This window comes from Juglans microcarpa x Juglans regia, chromosome 3S, assembly GCF_004785595.1.
Source record: "Juglans microcarpa x Juglans regia isolate MS1-56 chromosome 3S, Jm3101_v1.0, whole genome shotgun sequence".
Lineage (NCBI taxonomy): Eukaryota > Viridiplantae > Streptophyta > Magnoliopsida > Fagales > Juglandaceae > Juglans > Juglans microcarpa x Juglans regia.
In genome coordinates, this window is record NC_054599.1 from 98,750 (window position 1) to 119,569 (window position 20,820).

Sequence of the window (20,820 nt, forward strand, 5' to 3'; positions counted from 1 at the left end):
GCGGTTATTCCAGGAGTGATTTTGCCCTTGATTATTTGTAGTCTTTTTTCCTTGCTTTTAATTAGTCCCATTTTTTAGTATCGTTCTATGTGGACATTGGATTTGTTCTTTCCTTTGTGATTTATATTTTATAGATCACCTAATATAGAGGGCTGGTTCTTTCCTGATTTACTTCATGCTGCTAATATTTCCTACATGCTTTTATTTAGTGGAGTTGTGGTGGACCTTTGTTGGAAGTTCTTTTGAGGAATGTCATACTGCATGCTAATGTGACTGAAAACAACATTGAAATTTCAGTCACTACCGAGTTTCAAGTGAACTACAATAACATTCACAAGGTATATGGTCACTGACAATTGGCGTCTTTCAAATTTTCTTGTATGAATAACATGCTAATAGCTGCTTTATCTGCTAATAATGGCTGAAAGGTATTGTGGGAGCCTTTTATTGAGCCTTGGCAGTTTCAGATGGCTGTGATTAGAAAGTTTGAGATGAGTGCTTTGCTTAACAGCTTCATAATGACAGAAATCCAACTGAAGTCAACAGGGCAGCTTAACTTGAACTTTACAGAATCCCTTATTGAGGTACTTTTGATTTCTTATATTGTGTGCTTGCAAGATCGCCTCTGTACCTAAATGAATTTAATTTTATCACATTGTTTTTGGACATTTTAAATGTGATTCAATTTAAAATCTGTAATTTTAAAAGTGAGATTTAAAATGCATGTGTAAATTCCCTGCAATGCCTCTTACAAACAGAGTGAGGCAGTTGACTCCTAACTGGCATCTAAATATGCCGTAACAATTTGAGTGGTAAGTGGTTGCAAGTGTATATTTAGATCAAGTTTAGTCTTTAATTCCTTATGCGTCAAGCCACAACTGGATGCTTTTTAAAAGATATAACCTTTTGATTGTACTCTTTTGTGTAGCTTCATTTGGTAAGTTTTCATTATTTGTATGTGGTGTTCAATTGGGTCTGTTTCTCTCTGTACAATATTGCTTTTCCGATGAGATTTGTTGGGTTTTAACGGTGAGAGTACATCTGAGATTGTGTTTTTAAGTGCGAGTAATGTGAGTATGGGGCGTCTAAACCTCCTACTGATAGAATCTAAAGTGTTCGACTTGTTGAAAAATGGAAACTCCTTGTTCATTACTCAGAGGAGTAGGAGGGTGGTGAAAGAGATGAGGCTGGGGATGTCCACGTGTAATGGTTTGCCAGAACACTGGAGGACTGCCTGAAGAGTGATAAAAAGGATCTGTACACCACCTCAAGGAAGGAGACCAGAAGTTTCATTGCGTAGAGGTGTTCAAATGCCCGTGGCCGCTACATGGCTCTAGTGGAGTGCAGTTGTGGCAGCAGATGCAGTTTCATTTTTATACCTGAAGAGCCGGGAAGTAAGGGCTGGAGGAGAATGGCGGATGCACTGTGGGAGGTGGTTAAGGAGGGAGGGAATGCGATTCTCAACAAAGGAGGGGTTACTCAGAGGCCATTGGTGGCGGTGAACCACCCACAGAACCGGTTGTATAGGGGGGCTCTGTTGCAGAAGACATTGCCTACTTTACTCTCCTGGGCTTCGGCCATTATTTGTAATGCGGATAATCTCCATGATTTGCTTGTATCTCTTACTAGTGCTTAGTTGTATTTAGGCTTGTTCGATGTATACTCCCATTGTACTTGGGCTATGCCTTTATTATCAATAAAATTTTACTCTTGCTAAAAAAAAAGTTTTCATTATTTTAATAAAATCCATTGCTAACATATTCTTTTGTTTCAGTGTCTTTCCAGGACAATTGAGATGATTGAGGATGCTTGGGATCTGACGGAACCGGATGATCATCCTGAAAGCCTGAGATTCTTAAATTCCCCATTTAGTAAATATATGTCTGACGGAAAGTATGCTCCTTATATACTTCAAAATCTGACTTCTGTGCCTCTATTATATCATATTTACCGGGGGCTGGTTAATTTGGATGAGTTTGAGACCTCAGAAGTGAGAGATGGAAATTATGTGCAACCAGGTTGTTCTCTTCCTATTTATATTAATGAAACTCCTGAAGAACAATTTCTTCGTTTTAGGCCTGCCCATTCTTCTGATAGACTTAATGAGCAGAAATCAAATGGGGTTGCTCATCATTTTATTACCATTCAGCTCGAGGGAACATCTGTTCCTTCGGCTCCAATTTCAATGGATCTTGAGGGACTTACCTACTTTGAGGTTGATTTTTCCAAGACATACAATGAAGAAACTGATGAAAATGCAACATATACCCACAGTGGTTTTGTAGTTCCTGTTGTGGTTGACGTTTCAGTGCAGCGCCATTGCAAGTTATTACGGCTATACTCAACAGTATGTGCAAAGGCAATTTTATTGTGATTCTTAATGCCAATAAAGTTTTCTTGCGTTTCATATACTGTGCCTTTTCTCTCTTTTTTTCCGGTTTTTTCCCTTTATTTCTTTCTTTGCTAAGGCACAGTTAATATGCATAGGTTGTACTTTCAAATGCAACTTCAACACCTTTGGAACTGCGATTCGATATTCCATTTGGCGTATCACCAAAGGTATGAGCAAAAAATATAATCTTATTCTGTAGGCAATTTATGGTGGAAATTACTCTGTGTAACTGTACACGAGAAAACCTTGTATTTTACATTTTCAGATATTGGACCCAATATATCCTGGTCAGGAGTTGCCACTGCCTCTACATCTGGCTGAAGCCGGTCGCATGAGTTGGCGCCCAATTGGAAATTCTTACTTATGGAGTGAATATTATAATCTCTCAAACCTCCTTTCACAGGATAGCAAAATTGGATTTCTTAAATCTTTTGCGTGCTATCCACTTCATGCAAGTGGCGATCCATTTCGCTGTTGTGTATCTGTCAGAGATATCGGCTTGCATTCCTCAAGTCGGCTAAAGAAGACTGGTCAAATCTTGCATAATCTGGATGACTCAAAGAAGCGATTTGTTCACCAAGTGACCCTTAATACTCCATTAGTAGTGAACAGCTACCTTCCCGAGGTAGTTTCATTGACAATAGAAAGTAGTGGAGTTACTCGTACTGCATTTCTTTCAGAGGTTTGTGGCTTAGTTTTTTTATGTAATATATTTTAATTGGAATTCAGATTTCTGCACTACTTTGTTTTTCTCGAGTTTTATTGAGTATGGTGCAAGTACTGAAGAAATATTATATACAAAACTAAAGCAGGTGGAAACTTCCTTTCATCATATTGATCCATCACATGACCTTGGATTGGAAATCCATATGCAACGATTCAAACCATTGGATTTGAAGTTCCCTCGAATGGAAAAATTCTGTGCAATGGCCAAGTTCAGTGGGACCAAGTTTTCACTGTCTGAATATGTGACCTTTCATCCAGATTTGTCAAATGGTACTGGATATTTACCCATATATTTACGATTGAGGTTATTATTTATGATAAATTTGCTAATTATATTGGTGTTACTTTATTCTAGGTCCCATATATGTAACTGTGGAGAAAACAATTGATGCGTTCTCTGGTGCCAGGGAAATCTTCATTTTCGTTCCCTTTTTGTTATATAATTGTACTGGTTTCCCCCTCTTGGTATCACATTCTGCTGATGACATGAATGGAAGGGGCTTCATTATTCCTTCCTGCTATGATTTGGTTGAACATGAACTACTACTGGGCAAAAAAGATGGTCTCAGCCTGCTATCTCTGAATCAAGAGCCACATGCAATGGCTCCACCTAGTTCGTTGAGTTTTTCCTCAAAGAACCGCATCATTTCAACTAGGGAGAATGTAAATTTACACTCGGCTAGATTTCATAGCAAACCTTTTATTTCATCTGATTCCCTCTCATATTCTCACAATATGTTGGATAAAATTGATTTGGATAGTCAAAAAGCTTTTCTAAACAGTCCATCGACTTCAAGCAATCCCAACTCTGTGGGACATGAGCATGGAAGCGTTAGGGCATGCATGTATTCTCCGTTTCCTTTTTCCTCTACAAATGAAGTTATGGTTAGAGCAAGTAGGTGCGTACCTGAATGTGTTTCAGAAACCATGCCAAATTCTTCGTGGTCAAGTCCCTTTTTTCTTCTTCCACCAAGTGGTTCGACTACTATTCTTGTTCCCAAATCATCATCAAATGCTGCATTCATGATATCCCTGACATCTAGTGCAGTTGCTGGACCACTTGATGGGAGGACAAACGCCATTACTTTCCAGCCTAGGTGACACACTTGGCATAACTAGAGTAAACAAAAAATTTCTTTATATTGTTTCAATGCTGTCTTTGTCATGTTGATACTCTTTTTTCTTTGGCAGATATGTTATCAGTAATGCTTGTAATAAGGACTTGTGTTATAAGCAAAAGGGAACTGATTTTGTCTTCCGTTTGCGCATTGGAGAACATGCACATCTTCACTGGACAGATGCTACCAGGTTGTTGCACATCTTCACACTCACTCGCATATCCACATTTCAAATGCATATTTTAAGGATATCCGGTCTGCATATTAGAAGCAAATACAAAGGTGTGTCTAGAAATGTCCAATGAAGTAATTCACTCAATATATGTTTTTATTATATTTTGAGTATTTTCTGAGCCATGTATCAAATCCTATAGTACTTTGCCCCCCTTTTAGGTAATACATAAAATGGGGGTATAATATTATGAACTTAGCTGATGTAGGCATGAAATAATTATTTTTAATTGGGACATTGAACACACCCAATGGGTCTCCAACCCCATGATCTCACACTCCGCCCTCTTGTTACAAGGGGAGGAGGTGTCACATTTTAGCTAAATCTCATTGGCAACATGGGTAAACATAATTAACTTGTAAATGAATTGTTCAGTGCAAAACAGAGGATGCACATCCTTTTCTGTGCCATGCACTTGTCAGAAGCATGTGCCTTTTGCTTAAGCTAAGCCTTTTTGAAGGAGTGTTGTGAGGCTGTACATATGAGCCTTCTAAGCTGCATACTGTAAACGCACCCAGGAATGCTTTAATAGCTCTGAATAGAACCCCCCTTATATTTCATGTAGTGTATTTCCCCTTGAAGAACCCTAATTAATCTGAGACTAGTGTATTTCCTTAAAGGGAAGTTTACCGTCCATTCATTCCACTAGTCTCTGAGAATGCGAAACGCAAATCCATTGTCGTGGTTGGTTTTCCTGCTTTCATTCTATGGATAATGGAATGCATTACCATCTCTAGATTCTCTACCAATATAAATGGGGAGCAGGACAGATCGTGCACGCTTCCCTTAAACATGATTCCCCTTCTTCGCTGCACTAATCCTCCCCAAGGAGGATTGAACTCATAACTCTTAACTCTAATATACGGGATCGTTGCTTCTCCTTGCTCTACGCTCAGTGATAGAGAGTCAATAGAGGTCGTGGGGAACCTCCCCCCCCCCCCCCCCCCCCCCCCCCCCCGGTGGGGACCAAACCCCTTAGCTCACACCTTCCGTGGCTACTGCCACTCTTGGCTCCCAAGAGTCGTCCGCCCTTTACACAGGAAAATTAGGAGGTCCTCAGCAGAACAAAGAAATCTTCATTTTTTTGACACCTCTAGTGAAATTATTTTCAAGATTGAGCACCAGAGCTGCTCATAACAATGCCAAAAACAAGGTTCGGTAAACTCGGACTCTGATAGGATAGGATTGTGTGCACCAGGCACTTTGGGTGTCAAATTTTGGCCGAGTTTACCTCTTGCACTTTGGACAGTCGTCCATAGCATCATAAAGAGGGCCTCCCTTTCAAGGTAAAAAAATGGTACGATACATAGGAGGTTGGTTTCTCAACGTGGTGTATAGCACGAAAACCCGTTCGATAAAGGTCGTTTACATGAACTAAGAGAAGAAAGGACCAATTCTCTTCTTTCTCTTTCTCAGGGGGGAAAGAGAAAGAGGGTCTTATGGAGGGTGGGGGATTGGCCCAACACGCGTGCATGAAACGTGAGCAAAAAATGATGAAATATGCCTTAAAAGCTCTTGGACCCCTACCGATGTCAGTATGTACGGTCATGAATCCTCAAGCATCTTTGGACAACTATTGTCGTCTTGTCTTCTAGCATGTATACATCGGATTTGATCGCTGGAAACAGAACGGTCTACTCTTCATAGCCGTACCCAAGCCTTTCGGCCTTCATGAATCCTGGAATATGCAATTAAGCTTCTGGTATCACCAATAAATTCCGTATCGTCCTCAAGGACGCTTTGGAAGGATCAATGGTCACTTGTGCAATTAAAGAGTCCGAGTTAGTTTGGCATCCAAGGTAACCGAAGTAGCTGAAAGTTGGTGCAGTAGTTGGTTTGTATAATCCCCCAAGGGGGATTTAGGGCAGTAATGGTCCTATCTAATCTGTAAGCAATAAGCTATGGGTTCATTGCAAGCCTGTAACTCTAGCAATCTGCCAAAAGCAATTGAAATATTCCTTAGTGAATAGGGTGAAAACTTGAACTACTCACTAGCTAGCCGGACTAGTAGGGGGGGTGGGGCCTATTTGGAGACCCTAAAGATAGTTTTCTTTTTCTTTTTTTTCCATGGACAACTTAGAAAAGATCTTTAGCTTAGAATAAATATTAAAGGAAATGCCAAATCCTTGTCATGGATTGGTGTTGTATATGCAAAAAGAGCGATTCCATTGGCCACTAATGCTCCATTGTGAGATTGGCATGACCCTATAGAATGACTTCTTTGCTAGAGTGGGGTTAGCTTGGGTGATGCTGAGAATGGTTGTTGATTTTCTAGCAAATTGGAGAGGCCTTCATGGTAATCTACTAATTGCAACAATTTAGAAGATGGTCTCGATATGCCTACGGTGGTGTCTTTGAAGGGAGATGAACGAAAGAAGTTTTGAAGATCACGAATAGTCAGTGAATGAGCTTAAAGCATTCTTTTTTAACACTTTACTCCATTGGTAGATTGTAATTGATTTTTTTTCTTTTTTTGATAAGTAAGACAGACAATTTTATTAGAACGAATGAAATAGGTGAAGCCCATGTACACAGTATACAAAAGAAAACACCTAATTACATTCTAGGAAGTAGAAAGCAACAACAAAAAGTCAGAGATTGAAATTAATTTTAATGGCATGAGCTTTCATGACATTCTTGTATCACTGGATTATCATTCATAGGTGGTGCGCTTGTATATGTCCCATGCACTTGCACATTGCACATTATTTTCTTCAATAAAATTTGTTTACCAATAAAAATAGTTTGTGGGAGTAATTACCAGAGTTCTAGCCCAAAGCTACCATGCGAGGATTTCTTGCAGAATGAGAGAATCAGAGGAGGTGTTTGCTTAAAAGCATAACAAATTAAATATTTAAGCTGAAGATGTTAAACTTGGATGGTACTTATAGATTAAACTTGGGTAATTTCTACTAGACTGTGGACATTGGTACTCTGTTTCACCTGCTGAATCATGGCTATAGCCTCTTTGTTTGCTTACTTTTTTCCATTACTTGGAGTTCCCTCTTCCATTTGAATTTTTTTAAGTATTCTGCTTTTCCTCCTTTATTTACATTTCAACATGCAGCAGGGAGTTACTGGTTTCCATTCGTTATAATGAACCTGGATGGCAATGGTCAGGCGGTTTCTTGCCAGATCATCTAGGTGATACTCAAGTAAAATTGCGGAATTACGTCTCCAATGCCTTGAATATGATACGGGTTGAAGTGCAGAATGCTGATGTTTCCATTGGAGATGAGAAAATTGTTGGAAGCCTCCATGGAAGTTCTGGGACAAACTTGATTCTTTTATCAGATGATGACACAGGGTATATGCCATACAGAATTGATAATTTCTCAAAGGAGGTCAGTATTGTTGTTCATTTAGTTTATTTGCTACATATATCCCAAATTACGGTTTCATGGTTGATTTTGTGTTTTTTTTTTCTGTGATAATGTTTCTAATTGGCCCCCTTGTTTTACAAAATATTTTTCTTCACTCATCTCTTTCTCTGTACCACCCCACATCTATGGGAGGGAAATAGGTGGGATCCCCCATTGCTTGGGAAGAAATGTTCTCAACATTTATAGGATTCCAAGTTAACATTTATTAGTCCTTTTGAAATATAAGCCTGGATGTAGCTTGTGCCTTACTTGGGTCGTTCTAAGTGTTATTCGAGTCAATCCTAACCAAGACTAGGGTGTCAAGCATGAGTGGTGAGATTGTAACACCCCCACATCAATGGAAAATTCTTGCATGGTAGTGTTTACATGTTGGATGGGATTCTAAATTGCCTGGTAGGAAGAAGTTCTAAACATTTTTAATAATGATTCGACCAATTGTAACCTCCATTAGTTCTTTGGGAGTATAAGCTCAGATATGGTTTGGATTTTTCTTATGCTTATCAGTGTAAATTTATCATTTTTATAGGTGTTCGATAGTTATATAGTTAAATGTTCTTGCTTCCTTTAGTCTTTTGCATGTTGCTTGAACCCATTGGTCAAATGTCAAAATGCATGGTCAACGGTGTATATTCTCCACAGTCCTGCACAGCCATGATGTTCAAATCTTGATTCACTATTTTTGGTACTTGCCACTTTGTAGAGGCTACGGATCTACCAGCAAAAGTGTGAGACTTTTGAGACTATTGTTCACTCTTATACATCTTGCCCTTATGCTTGGGATGAACCCTGCTACCCACACCGTCTAGCTGTGGAGGTAAGCCTATTTGGTTTCATTTAATATGATGGTACCTTCTATTGTTTACTAAGGAAAGCTTGTTGGTGCCTTCGGAACTGCAAGGTACCTGGAGAGCGTGTTCTGGGGTCATATTCTCTTGATGATGTCAAAGAGTACAAGCCTGTATACTTACCATCATCCTCTGAGGTATATTTGTTTAGCCTTTATTCTTTATGTTACCCATAACGGTCAATGGTTTGCAAAACATTGGTGTCAAATTCTTTAGTTTGTATCAACTTTGCATGGTTTAATTTTCTGAACTGATCCTTTTTTGAAGTCCCCAGATCATCTGTCCAAAAATGACCAACAAATCGATCTCAATTTCGTCCCTTGAATGTTGTGTGAAAATAGATAACCAACATCAGCTCAATGCTCCTGTAAAACTGTGCTTAGTCGAGTTCTTCCAGAGTTGCATGACAAAAGAAAAAGAGCAACAAATTGAATAAAGTTTTGTTTTTGATATGCTTATCACTTTTTTGTGTTGGCTGGGAAACCTTCTTTGTCTTCTCACTGAAATTACAGACAATATTACACAATTGGAGAAGTGATTACAAAGAAAACAAAATAACACATTGTATAATTTAATCAGATTGGGATGTCATAACAACTGCAGAATTTGTAAACCAAACTATACATGAGCTATCCACTATCATTGCTTTGCTTATATGATCTAGAGGAAAATATTTTCTTAGGAATGAGAAGACAGGGCTTCTCTTTAACAATAGAGATCCAAAAAACTTAATCAATTAAAAAATAGCTGCCTTATAAATCCAAGTAGTCTTTCATTATTGTCATGACTTTCTTAACAGAATAGAATTCAAAATGGCTTCATTAATTAGCATAGAATATGTAGGTAGTTATCACATGAAATTATTTTTTTATGCTTCATATATGATAAAACCAATTTAGCCATGATAAATGCACAGATAAAGTGAGACACAAAACTTAAACTTGCATTGAGTTTTTGTGTTAAAAAAGGGTTTTTCTTTTTAAATACTACCAGTCTACCAGGAAGGTTATTTTTTTTGAAGTAAATGGGTTTGTTAGGTGTATCTCTTGTATAAATCCTGTGTGCTGGAGTACCACTCTTTTTCATTATTAATAAAATCTTTGTTTCTTGACAAGTAAAAAGTTTGAATGACAAAAGAGTTGGAATAGCCTAAGTACACAGGAAATATACAAGACAAAATACCTAACTAGGAAGGAGGAAAGGATCCAAGAAAATTATGAAAAGTAAGCCCATTAAATCAACAGCTACTTTTCTTAGAAATAACATATTGAAAAAGAAAGATCTAAGCTCCTTCAATTAGCGTTCCCAATCTTTGAAACAACAGTCGCTTCTTTCCTTCCAAGTCCACCATAAATCGCAAATGAGAGCCATCTTCCAGATTGCAACAGTATGTGGAATACCTTGAAGGGTTCTTCAATATGCAATACCCTCAACCACCTTCCCAAGCATGACCAAGGCTAACCCGACTCTTCCGAAAAACTCATCCTACAAGACCCTAGCAACCTCACAATGAACTAGTAAATGATCCATTGTTTCACCACTTTTTCTACGTATGCAACACCATTCAATACCGATGATCCAGCATTTCCATAGGTTGTCCGCTGTCACGATCGTCCCCAAAGGGGCATTCCATACAAAGAAAGTGGCCTTTAAAGGTTCCCTAATCAAGAGAGTTTCTCTTTCTTAGAGGGAGCCCACTACAATTTATCCACCTCTTGATTACTGACTCCTGTGGAATACAGCAAGCTGAAGCATTCTGAAATTCTACCTATTTCCCAATCATGGGCCTGAAGAAACTAACATTCCAAGTCTCCCAAAACCAATTTCCCAATCATGCCTCCGGGTGACTCTGATCCTATAGACAAGTGTCATACTAGAATCTGACCCTATAGCCATCCCCTACCACGTATTTGATGTGTCTAGAAAATACCACCCAACCTTTTCTAACGCTCTTCTATAGCTCTTTGTACCTCCCAAGCCCCCCCCCCCCCCCCCAAAAGAAAAAATCCCCAAAAAGAAAATCACCCCCATATTTTGAATCAATCACCATCTTCCACAAGGCCTCTCTCTCATGGTTGTGCCAACAGATCCATTTCTCAAGATGAGTTTGATTAAATACCCTCAGGTTTTGGATCCCTAAGCCACCACCTGAAATTGGACATCATACCAACGTTTAAAAAACCATTCCGTTCCGATTGGAATGGCCGGAATTTTTTGTGCCGGAACAGTAACCGGCACAAGGTAAGTACCTATTCTGTCTCGGGTCAAATTCCGGCTTGATTCCGGTATTCCGGCTGGAATGGAAATTCCGGTCCAAAATTAAGTTAAACGTTTGAATGAAGTTAAAGCAATGGTCCTTTTATAAATCAGCTGAAGAATGAGGGATAAAATTATATTTTTATGGCCCAGTCAACTACCCCCCATCTTCTGATCTGCCCTTCCCCTGCGAGACTCCATCTAGAAATCCCTGCCAAAACACTTTTGACATTTGACTTGTCATCCATGTCTGACACCTGATTGGACCAACTCCATCTCTGGACGTCTAGTAAAAATTTATTTTTGTGTGTTTTAAAATTCTGCGACACCGGATTGACCCAACTCAAAATTGGGACAAAAGTTCAATTTATAATGCTTTTTTAAAATTCTGCATGATGCAAGTCAAGTCGGTGTGTTTACCATGGTTTAAAAATAAAATAAATATACCAATAAATATGTATGTTTTACATATATGTGTGTTTTTAAGACTTATATTAAAAAATATTATTAAGTTTCCCAGTTATGTATATTTTTAAGACTTGTATTGATGTTATTTTGGAATATAGTTTATATATATATAATTTATCTATTTAATGTCTATCCCGAAACGGTACACCGAAATGTACCGGTACCGAAATATTCCGTTCCAGTGCTCCAACCGGAACGGTCACCGGAACAGATTTCAAAACTTTGCATCATACCTTGTCTCAATTGACTAAATGAAATTTGTCCTCTTCACCTAGTCCACCCCAAAGAGAATCATGTTGTGACTTCTGAATCCGATAAGCGTTTATTGGCAGCGTGTGCCATAGTCTCTGTCATTCTTGTAATTAACTTCCATACTTGATGGATATCTGTGGTTCTTACTTGTTAGTTAACCTTATATGCATGAATTCTTGCACGATTCGTTTGCTGGCTTACACTAATTTTTGCCTGCAGAAGCCTGAGAGAACATTGCATTTGTCGGTCCATGCGGAAGGGGCAACCAAGGTGCATTTCTAATAGTTTAGTGCATGCAGTGGACTATTTGGTGTGTTATCTTGATAGCTTAACGTTGCATTCACCCGTTACAGGTCCTCTGTGTTATTGATTCAAGTTACCACATATTGAATGACATCAAGAATTCAAGTGTCTATCACTTTAGAGAAAAAAGGAAACATTCTCAGAAACATGAAAAGCTTGTTGATTACAAGGAAAAAATATCTTTTGTTATTCCACATGTTGGTATCTCCTTGATTAATCATGGCCCACAGGTATATGGAATATAGAATTCTCTTCATCAATGAAACTTCTTCAAACTTTGTTAATCGGTTTATTATTTTGCAGGAATTGCTTTTCGCTTGTGCAAAGAATTTAACAGTCGAGCTGCTACAGAGTTTGGATCAGCAGAAGCTTTCCTGTCAAATCTCATCATTGCAAATAGACAACCAGCTGCGCACTACCCCATATCCGGTTATCTTGTCCTTTGATCGTGAACCATTGGCTTCTGAAAACTCTTGCGAACCTGTATTCTACCTAGCTGTGTCAAAGTGGAGGAAGAAAGATATTTCATTGGTGTCATTTGAATATATAAGCTTAAGGTTACATTTTCTGAAATTAGTATATCTTAAAAGTTTGATACTTTTGGTGCTTATTATATAACTTTTATTGCCTGCAGGGTAGCAGATTTCCACCTTGAGCTTGAGGAAGAAGTGATACTGAGCTTGTTTCACTTAATCAAAAATGTGTATTCAAGGTCCCAATATAGAGTCTTGCCATTTTCGGATCCCTTACTTCATCCTCATATCTATGATGTGCGTTTGGTGAAGGAATCCTTGACAGATGTTCAGACAATGTATGTTCCTTTGTTTAATGAAAACAATAGGGGCAGTCTTTCATTGCCTTCAGTAGTTCCAATTGGAGCTCCTTGGCAGCAAATTTATCTTTTGGCGAGAAGACAGAAGAAAATCTATGTTGAAGTGTTTGATGTGGCCCCCATCAAGTTGACATTAAGGTGAGTCTGTTATTCCTCCCAGCAGCCATGAGTTTGCTGTATATAGCTTATTTCTTACCCTATTCCTTGAAGCCAATTTATTATGATGAATATCTCTTGCACAGCTTTTCCAGCTCTCCATGGATGCTCAGAAATGGGGTTCTTTCCTCTGGAGACTCTCTCATCCATGTAAGCTACATCTTTTTCCTGCTTAGAAAAAAAATGCAGCGTATTTTTCCAAGAAATGGTGTCCAAGATATTATAACTAATTCGTCCAAGCCCACATAGGAGAGTGGCAGTAGGTTGACAGGCAGTACAAAACTCTGATATTTAATAAACATGGTATGTACTAGAAAGGTAGTCTAAAAACTTTGGGTCATGTGGAGTTTTGTTACACAAAGTTGGGTGCTATCTGATTTGTATAATCTCAAAAAAAAATCTCCAAATGGTAGGATGCGTGGAGTGGATTATAAAAGGTTAAAAATTGGGTCTCTGTACATGGGGACATCATACATGAATAGGCATGACAATCCATGTAGAAATCTTTAAGTTGCCACCTGAAGTAAATTTTGAGTTACACATGCACGACACATGTATTTGTATTTTACTTGTATGTATATGCGAAGCCCCCCACTACAGGTGGAGATTGAGTATCCTCTATTTCTGGAAAGAGAATGACAAAGGATGTGGACTCGGAGAAACAGTCTGAACTGATGGATATATCCGCCATATTATGATAACTTTTCTCAGAACTAAAATCTAGCACCACCGTCATTTTACATGAATACTTATGGTGATAATAAATTACAGAGAGGCATTATGGCTCTTGCTGATGTGGAGGGAGCACGTATTCATCTCAAACAACTGACTATTGCGCATCACATGGCTAGCTGGGAATCCATTCAGGAGATCATTATCAGGCATTACACTCGACAACTTCTTCATGAGATTTACAAGGTAAATTATTTATAATTATAAGGTCATTTTCATTACACTTTTTGCTTTATTAAGTATTTTTATTGCATTGCACATCATTGATGAATTAAAGAATGTCATTGTGCAGTAAGATGAGGAGTTGTTAAAAGTGTTATTGATTTTTACTACCATTTAGAAATTAATTTTAGTTGCATGCTTCAAACTTTGCCACAGACTACTGTTTTTGTCCAGCTAATTCTTCTTCCTAGTTTCTAGGTTTTTATTAGGATAAATAATGAGAATTTGTTCCCATGAGGCTAAGATTCAGTTTGTTTAATGTTTACTGCTTTTGGCAGATGTATTTTCTTGCCAGCTTCTCCCATGGGACAGTATTTTCATGCCTGCTTTCTAACTAAAGGGTTTTTTCAATACAACCACCATTATTTAGTTTATCTCGATGAAGCACGTGTGCATATATTGTGTGTTTTCGTGAAATTTGTTAAAATACTTTGTTAGAGTGAGAAGGATATGTTAGTTGAAGGAATAATTTGTTATGAGGGAATATTTGTTCATTTTACTTTATTTGCAACACAACTAATATATAAACACTCATTTATAATGAAAGTCTGACTGAGGCTATTACATAGCCTCCTCTATCTTTCTTTCATGCAATCCTTATTAGCATGGCATCGGAGCATACCGATTAGGGTTTTTAATTGTCTTCAATCCTCTCGATGTTTCCACCTCTTTATTTTCTTCTATATTTCATTCTCTATGTGTCCATTGTGAAGTACAAAACCAATGGGCTTCATGCCCATTGTTAAAGGATGGTGCCAATTTCACTTTCATCATCAGTGTGATGTCATCGCCACCATTGTGTCTGCTGTAGTTAGTGGCCTTGGTGTAAATTGTAAAACCGAGATTGTGGCTGCTATGGTTTGAGTTTTGCATTGTGGCTTCCGTGCTTTGGTTTTTTTTCTTTTTTTTCTTTTTTTTTTTTTTTTTTTTTTTTTTTTTTTTTTTTTTTTTTTTTTTTTTTTTTTTTTTTGGATAAGTAAGAAGCAATTGTATTGATAAAGATAGGCGTTGCCCAAGTACACCGGAAGTACACATATAAGTACACCAAATTAAGAACTAGAAATTGTTACAAGGAAATCATGGAAGTTGAGAGACCATTTAACTCTAAAGCAATGGCCCACATAAATAAAGTCTTCCAAAAGAAACTCCTAAACTCCTCCGAGGAACGTTCATGATCCTCAAAGAATCTATCATTCCTTTCACTCCAAATACACCAGAAAATAAAAATAGGAGCCATCTTCCACACAGCTACAATCTGTGGTGTTCCTGTGATCCCTCTCCAGCTAGCTAGTAGTTCCACTACCATTCCCGGCATTACCCATGCTACTCCCAATCTGCTGAAGAAATAATTCCATATGTCCCTTGCAAAATCACAATGTAAGAGTAAATGATCTACTGTTTCCCCACTACTTCTGCACATACAGCACCAGTCCATAATTATGAGTCCATGCCTTCTTAGGTTGTTCATGGTTAGTATCTTCTCTAATGCTGCTTTCCAAACAAAGAACGCAGCCTTGGGAGATGCTTTGCTCCTCCATATGTTCTTCCAAGGAAAATTGGGCCTAGCTTGAGTTGTAAGAACGTCATAGAAAGTGCACACCAAAAATTTCCTTTTCTTAGAAGGCCTCCATTCCATCGTATCTTCAGCTGGAACCACAACAGTGATGTTATATAGTAAGCTGAAAAAATCCACCAGAGCACTCACTTCCCAATCTTGTGCCTCCCTAGTGAGGTTGATGTTCCACTCCTGTGAACCATGTCTAACTACCCTCACATCAGCCACCATAGCTTCCTTTTTTCTTGCAATTCTGAAGATATTAGGATAAGCATCTTTAAGAGCCATATCTCCCACCCACACATCATTCCAAAAACTGATTCTATTGCCCTCCCCCAAACACAGCCTAGTATTACTCAAGAAAGCCCCCCACCCTTCCCTTATGTGCTTCCACAACCCAACACCATAAGCCCCCCTCCCCTCATTAGAACAACAGCCCCCCCTTGCACACCCATACTTTTCATCAATCACCCCTTTCCATAAGGCTTCCCTCTCACGATTTTATCGCCACAACCATTTTCCTTATAGAGCCTTATTAAAGAACCTAACATTACGAACCCCCAACCCACCAGCTCTCAAGGGGGTGCACACTTTATCCCATCCAACTAAGTGAAATTTAAACTCATCCCCTAGTCCACTCCACAAAAAGTCACGTTAGAGTTTCTCAATTCTAGATGCAATGCTTGCCGGAAGGGGAAATAAAGACAAGAAATATGTGGGAAGGTTAGATAGAGTGCTCTTGATAAGAGTGATCTTCCCCCTTTCAATAAGTATAACATTTTCCGCCAGGCCAACCTACGCTCTAATTTCTCTAACACCTCATCCCAAATTGTCTTGGCTTTAAAAGTTGCACCCAACGGACACCAAGATACTTCATAATTAAAAGTTGCACCCAACATTTGGGTTTTGCCCAGTGCTCAAGAAAAATCATCCACAAAATAGTGAAAATACATCATAATTAACCAACTCAAAAGCCAAAAATATCTCTGAATAGGAGAGCCAAATGAGTGCAAGGTATTGAAGATTCTTAGATGGTAACCTAGTTACTTGGAAAAATAAAAGACGGCAGTGGCACAGTTTATTGTCAAAGCAGACTCTGGGGCAATGGCGAATATTGCTAGTGAGTTGATGTGATTACAGAACTTTCTTCTAGAGTGGATTCTGATCTCCTATTCCTATTCCATTTTGTGATAACCAAACTGCTTTACATATTGCATCTAACCCAGATTTTAATGAATGAACCAAGCATTTTGAGGTTGATTGTTATTTGGTTCAAGACAATATTTCTACACGATTCTAGAATTCTAGAGACCAGTTGGCCAACAAGTTTACAAAATCTTTATCTCAAAATCAGTTAAAGTTTATTTGTTCCAAGTTGGGCTTATGTGATATATATATATATATATATATATATATATGCTTCAATTTTAGGGGGGAGTGTTAGTGGACTTTGTTAGAGTTAGGATATGTTAATGTTTGCTATTAAAGGTTAAACTGTCATGTTTCTCACTCAAATAGTACAGTGGAGACAATTTTTGAATATTTTTTCTTGTCATATGTTGAAGGATCTTCTATTAGATTTCTAGAGTTCTTTATGAATTTTCCTATTGGATATCCCTCTTCGATATTATGAACTGCCTCTTCATTCCTCCACTCATTAGTCAGTCGATCATGCAGTCTGAGGACCATATTTTGGGGGGGGGGGGGGGGGGGGGGGGGGGGGTGGTTGATGGATACATTGGAAGACTTTGCATCTGTTTATTTGGACTGCCACAGTTTCTACTGCATAATTTTGCATCTGTTAGTAAGATGCCTTAGCTTTGCTTGAGTTGACAACCTATTCGCTTGAAGTTTTATCGAAATTGGTTGCATTTGTGATAATATGACTTGTAATTTTAATTCATAATCTACTCGCAAAATAGAAAAATTAATCTTTTAAAGATTATTGGCTGCAATAAAATTTTCACTAGAAAATTCGCTGTAAATGCTGAGTGAAGGAACGGGGAGAGAGAGAGAGAGAGAGAGAGAGAGAATATAAGGGTGAGAAAACATCAAATCTAATAATCTTAGCAAATTTTGTTCATACACCCATTGTGCTATGGGTTTCTTCGATTTAAGGCATTCTGCTAGTTTTTTTAACTATAACCACATGCAGTATGAGTTTATATTGTAAATAAAATCCTCCGCCATGCGGTATGAGTTCATATATCACCATTAACAAAAAATACATGCACCAATCACAGACCGCCATGTTTCAATTTTATTTTTTTCTTTAAAATAATTTATTTATTTTTCTAAATGAGAAATATAATTTTATAATAAAAAATTATTGTATATTTTTAAAAACATCAACAAATTTTCTGAATGCCACTTGTAGTGGCTACAAGCACCACGGGTGGCCGAACTTTGGCCTCCATGGGGTGGCCAGATTCCGGCCACCTCACGAGTGGCCAAAACAAAAGTGGGAGATAGTTGTTTTCTACAGTTTTAAGTTTCTAAATATATAAAGATCAGTTTTTATTATAAAAATATATATTTCTTAATTTTAAAAAAATATTTAGTAAAATAATTTTAAGAAGAAATCGACACATGGTGATCTATGATTTGGCCACGTCTATCTTTTACCTGACAGGCCGAGTGAAGCAAGGGGGGTGGAATGACTTACAGTCCTGGAGAGGGGCAAGTCATTTTCCACCCCCGACACATGGTTTTCCCATTGACCCACTACTTTTTCATTGACCTCTCTTTTCTACCCTTTCTGAACAAGCCAAGAGATAAATATGTTTTCCCACAAAATATTTTCATCTGAAACAAACACCGAAGTATGTATGAATTTTCTTCTAGATGCAAGTATTTAGTGGTTTGTAGGTTTTGGGGAAAATGGGTCTGAAAAAGTAAATATGGGTTTGTATGCTTGAGACCTTAATCATCTACTAACTAGTTATTTGACTACTTTATTTACCAAGTTTTCAGCTCTATTGGATATCCTAGACTGATGAAATGGTTGTAGATTTTAAATTTTCTATTAGAATTCAGGGAGAGTGATCTGGAACTTCCAAGTAGAGATGAGTTAAACTTGTCATCAGCAGTCACATCATTCCTTGGGCTTCCTATTTGCTCTGTGCCTGTCTGGAATGAAGGTCACGGCATGCTCTTCTCATTCATCCGTAATTATTTTATGTGCAGGTGTTTGGTTCTGCTGGTGTTATTGGTAATCCCATGGGATTTGCAAGGACGCTTGGGCTTGGGATCAAGGATTTCTTATCAATGCCAGCCAGGAGTATTTGGCAGGTATATAGTTTCTAAGATAGTTGGAGGGAGATCATCAAACAAAAAATGATGCCAACTGTGAAGTTGAGGAAGATAAACACAAGATCAAATGTACCTACCAAATATAATAACTCCTAGCTAGTGACTAGGATATTGTAAATGATAATGTAGATATCTCATAATTAACGTTCTTATCCGGTCAAAAGTTTATGTAAATCTGATTACATAACCAAAGGATAAAATAACAGAACTCGATCTCCAATTTTTCGTGTGGCGACTATAGTTTATGCATTTTCTAGGCTATAGTGTTTACTTTATTAAATGATAAGTTCCTTTCTCTACTATTTTTCTACAAGCAAGCAAGCCTTGTAGAACTTCATCAGTTTCGGCATAGGAATAGATAACAAGCAAGAGAATAAAAGATCAATGAAAAATGAAAAACGGAAATTACCTTGTTCAGTAATATACAAATCTTCTATTGGCAGAGCCCTACTGGACTTATTACTGGCATGGCACAAGGTAGCACTAGTCTTCTGAGTAACACGGTGTATGCTATAAGTGATGCTGCCACTCAGTTCAGTAAAGCTGCGCAAAAGGTATCACTTCTTTCGATAAACATTTGAATGGTACCAGATCAGTTTTCTTATATATTTAGTGGGTTTCTTTACATGTAGGGTATTGTTGCATTTACATTTGATGACCAAGCTGTTTCAACAATGGAAAAGCAGCAGATGAGTGCTGCATCACATAGTAAAGGTGTGATAAATGAAGTCTTGGAGGTATGTTTATCACACTTTAGTGGTTCCCATTATGCAAGTATTTTGGGCACATCCCCCGATTTTCTCCATTTTTCATATAGTGGATCTATTGGGCACTGTCTGAAACCAATTTGCAATGGGAAGTCAGTTATATTTTCGTTATTTTTTTCTACTGTAAAAGTAATATTTTATTAAATCAAACATTGGAAAACCTCATAATATATACGCCATGTATTAGGCTAATGAGCAAGTCACAAGGGCCCACATCACATCTGCACTCGGAACTATTCCAGGAAATTGAATCGCATGTACAGTCTATGTGCATGGCGTATATATAAATTGATATTGGGGTAATGAGCAAGTTACAAGGGCCCACATCACATCTGCACTCGGAACTATTCCAGGAAATTGAAATGCATATACACTCTTATGTGCATGTCATATATATTATGAGGTTTTCCAATGTTTGATTATTAGATCTTTGTATGACTTGAGCAAATACTAGCCAGCATACGCTTCTTTGAAAAGAAACTAAACGCCCTATATTATCTGTCTTTTGTTGATTTTGGATGCTTGGAGTATCTCAGAATTTTTTGAATGGTAGTGAAATGGTTTAAGTGAAGATGTTTTGAAGTGAAAAGAATTTAAATATTATTTTTGTTTTGAAGTTTGTAAAAGTTGTATTGATTTTTGTGTTTTATTTTGAAGTTTGTAAAAGTTGTATTGATTTTTGTATTTGAATAATGATTAGGTAATGATTAGTTGAAAATTTTGAAATTGAATAGTGTTTTGTGTTTGGGAATGAAATTATGAGAAATTTGAGAATTCTCATGTTTGCCAAACATCCCCTATTGAGCTATGTTTACACCATTAATTTCAGGGACTCACTGGCCTTCTCCAGTCACCGATTAAAGGAGCTGAGAAACACGGCCTTCCTGGTGTTCTCTCGGGTAATCCGTCTGCCAACACTGTAATTGTATGCATCATATGAACATGAGTACTGCTACTCATACGTATAGGAAACGTAGGGATTTTTACGTGCTGGCAGCCTCTTTAATTTTTTTCATAAAAAAATAAAAATAGATCAAAACGTAAAAGAAAGACTTGCCCAGCTATTTTCAATCTAATCATTACTCATTTCGAAATTGCTCCTACCATCTTCTCCCAAATCCTGGCCACTTTATCACTGAAATTTGGACCAATCTGGGTTACAGATTCTGGGTTTGTGCCACATGATTTCAAGTTTACAGATTCTTGGGTAGAAAGGAGCTAGAGTCCAAATGAGAAACCAATTTGATCTGATCTGCAGTAGAAGGTTAT

The 20,820-nt window shown here is 37.8% G+C and overlaps 1 protein-coding gene across 1 annotated transcript in view; it reads left to right on the top strand.

The window, feature by feature from the left end:
* LOC121258176 overlaps nucleotides 1-20,820 on the top strand; it is an 81,275-nt gene that overhangs the window by 58,430 nt on the left and 2,025 nt on the right. Inside the window, 21 exon segments of the mRNA XM_041159561.1 lie at nucleotides 210-338; nucleotides 429-584; nucleotides 1,775-2,347; nucleotides 2,488-2,559; nucleotides 2,658-3,074; nucleotides 3,202-3,388; nucleotides 3,474-4,215; nucleotides 4,310-4,426; nucleotides 7,536-7,812; nucleotides 8,552-8,665; nucleotides 8,750-8,833; nucleotides 11,892-11,942; nucleotides 12,026-12,205; nucleotides 12,279-12,532; nucleotides 12,610-12,945; nucleotides 13,050-13,113; nucleotides 13,735-13,881; nucleotides 18,659-18,763; nucleotides 19,228-19,338; nucleotides 19,417-19,521; nucleotides 20,381-20,450. Of these exon segments, the coding sequence (XP_041015495.1) occupies nucleotides 210-338; nucleotides 429-584; nucleotides 1,775-2,347; nucleotides 2,488-2,559; nucleotides 2,658-3,074; nucleotides 3,202-3,388; nucleotides 3,474-4,215; nucleotides 4,310-4,426; nucleotides 7,536-7,812; nucleotides 8,552-8,665; nucleotides 8,750-8,833; nucleotides 11,892-11,942; nucleotides 12,026-12,205; nucleotides 12,279-12,532; nucleotides 12,610-12,945; nucleotides 13,050-13,113; nucleotides 13,735-13,881; nucleotides 18,659-18,763; nucleotides 19,228-19,338; nucleotides 19,417-19,521; nucleotides 20,381-20,450 (4,291 nt within the window).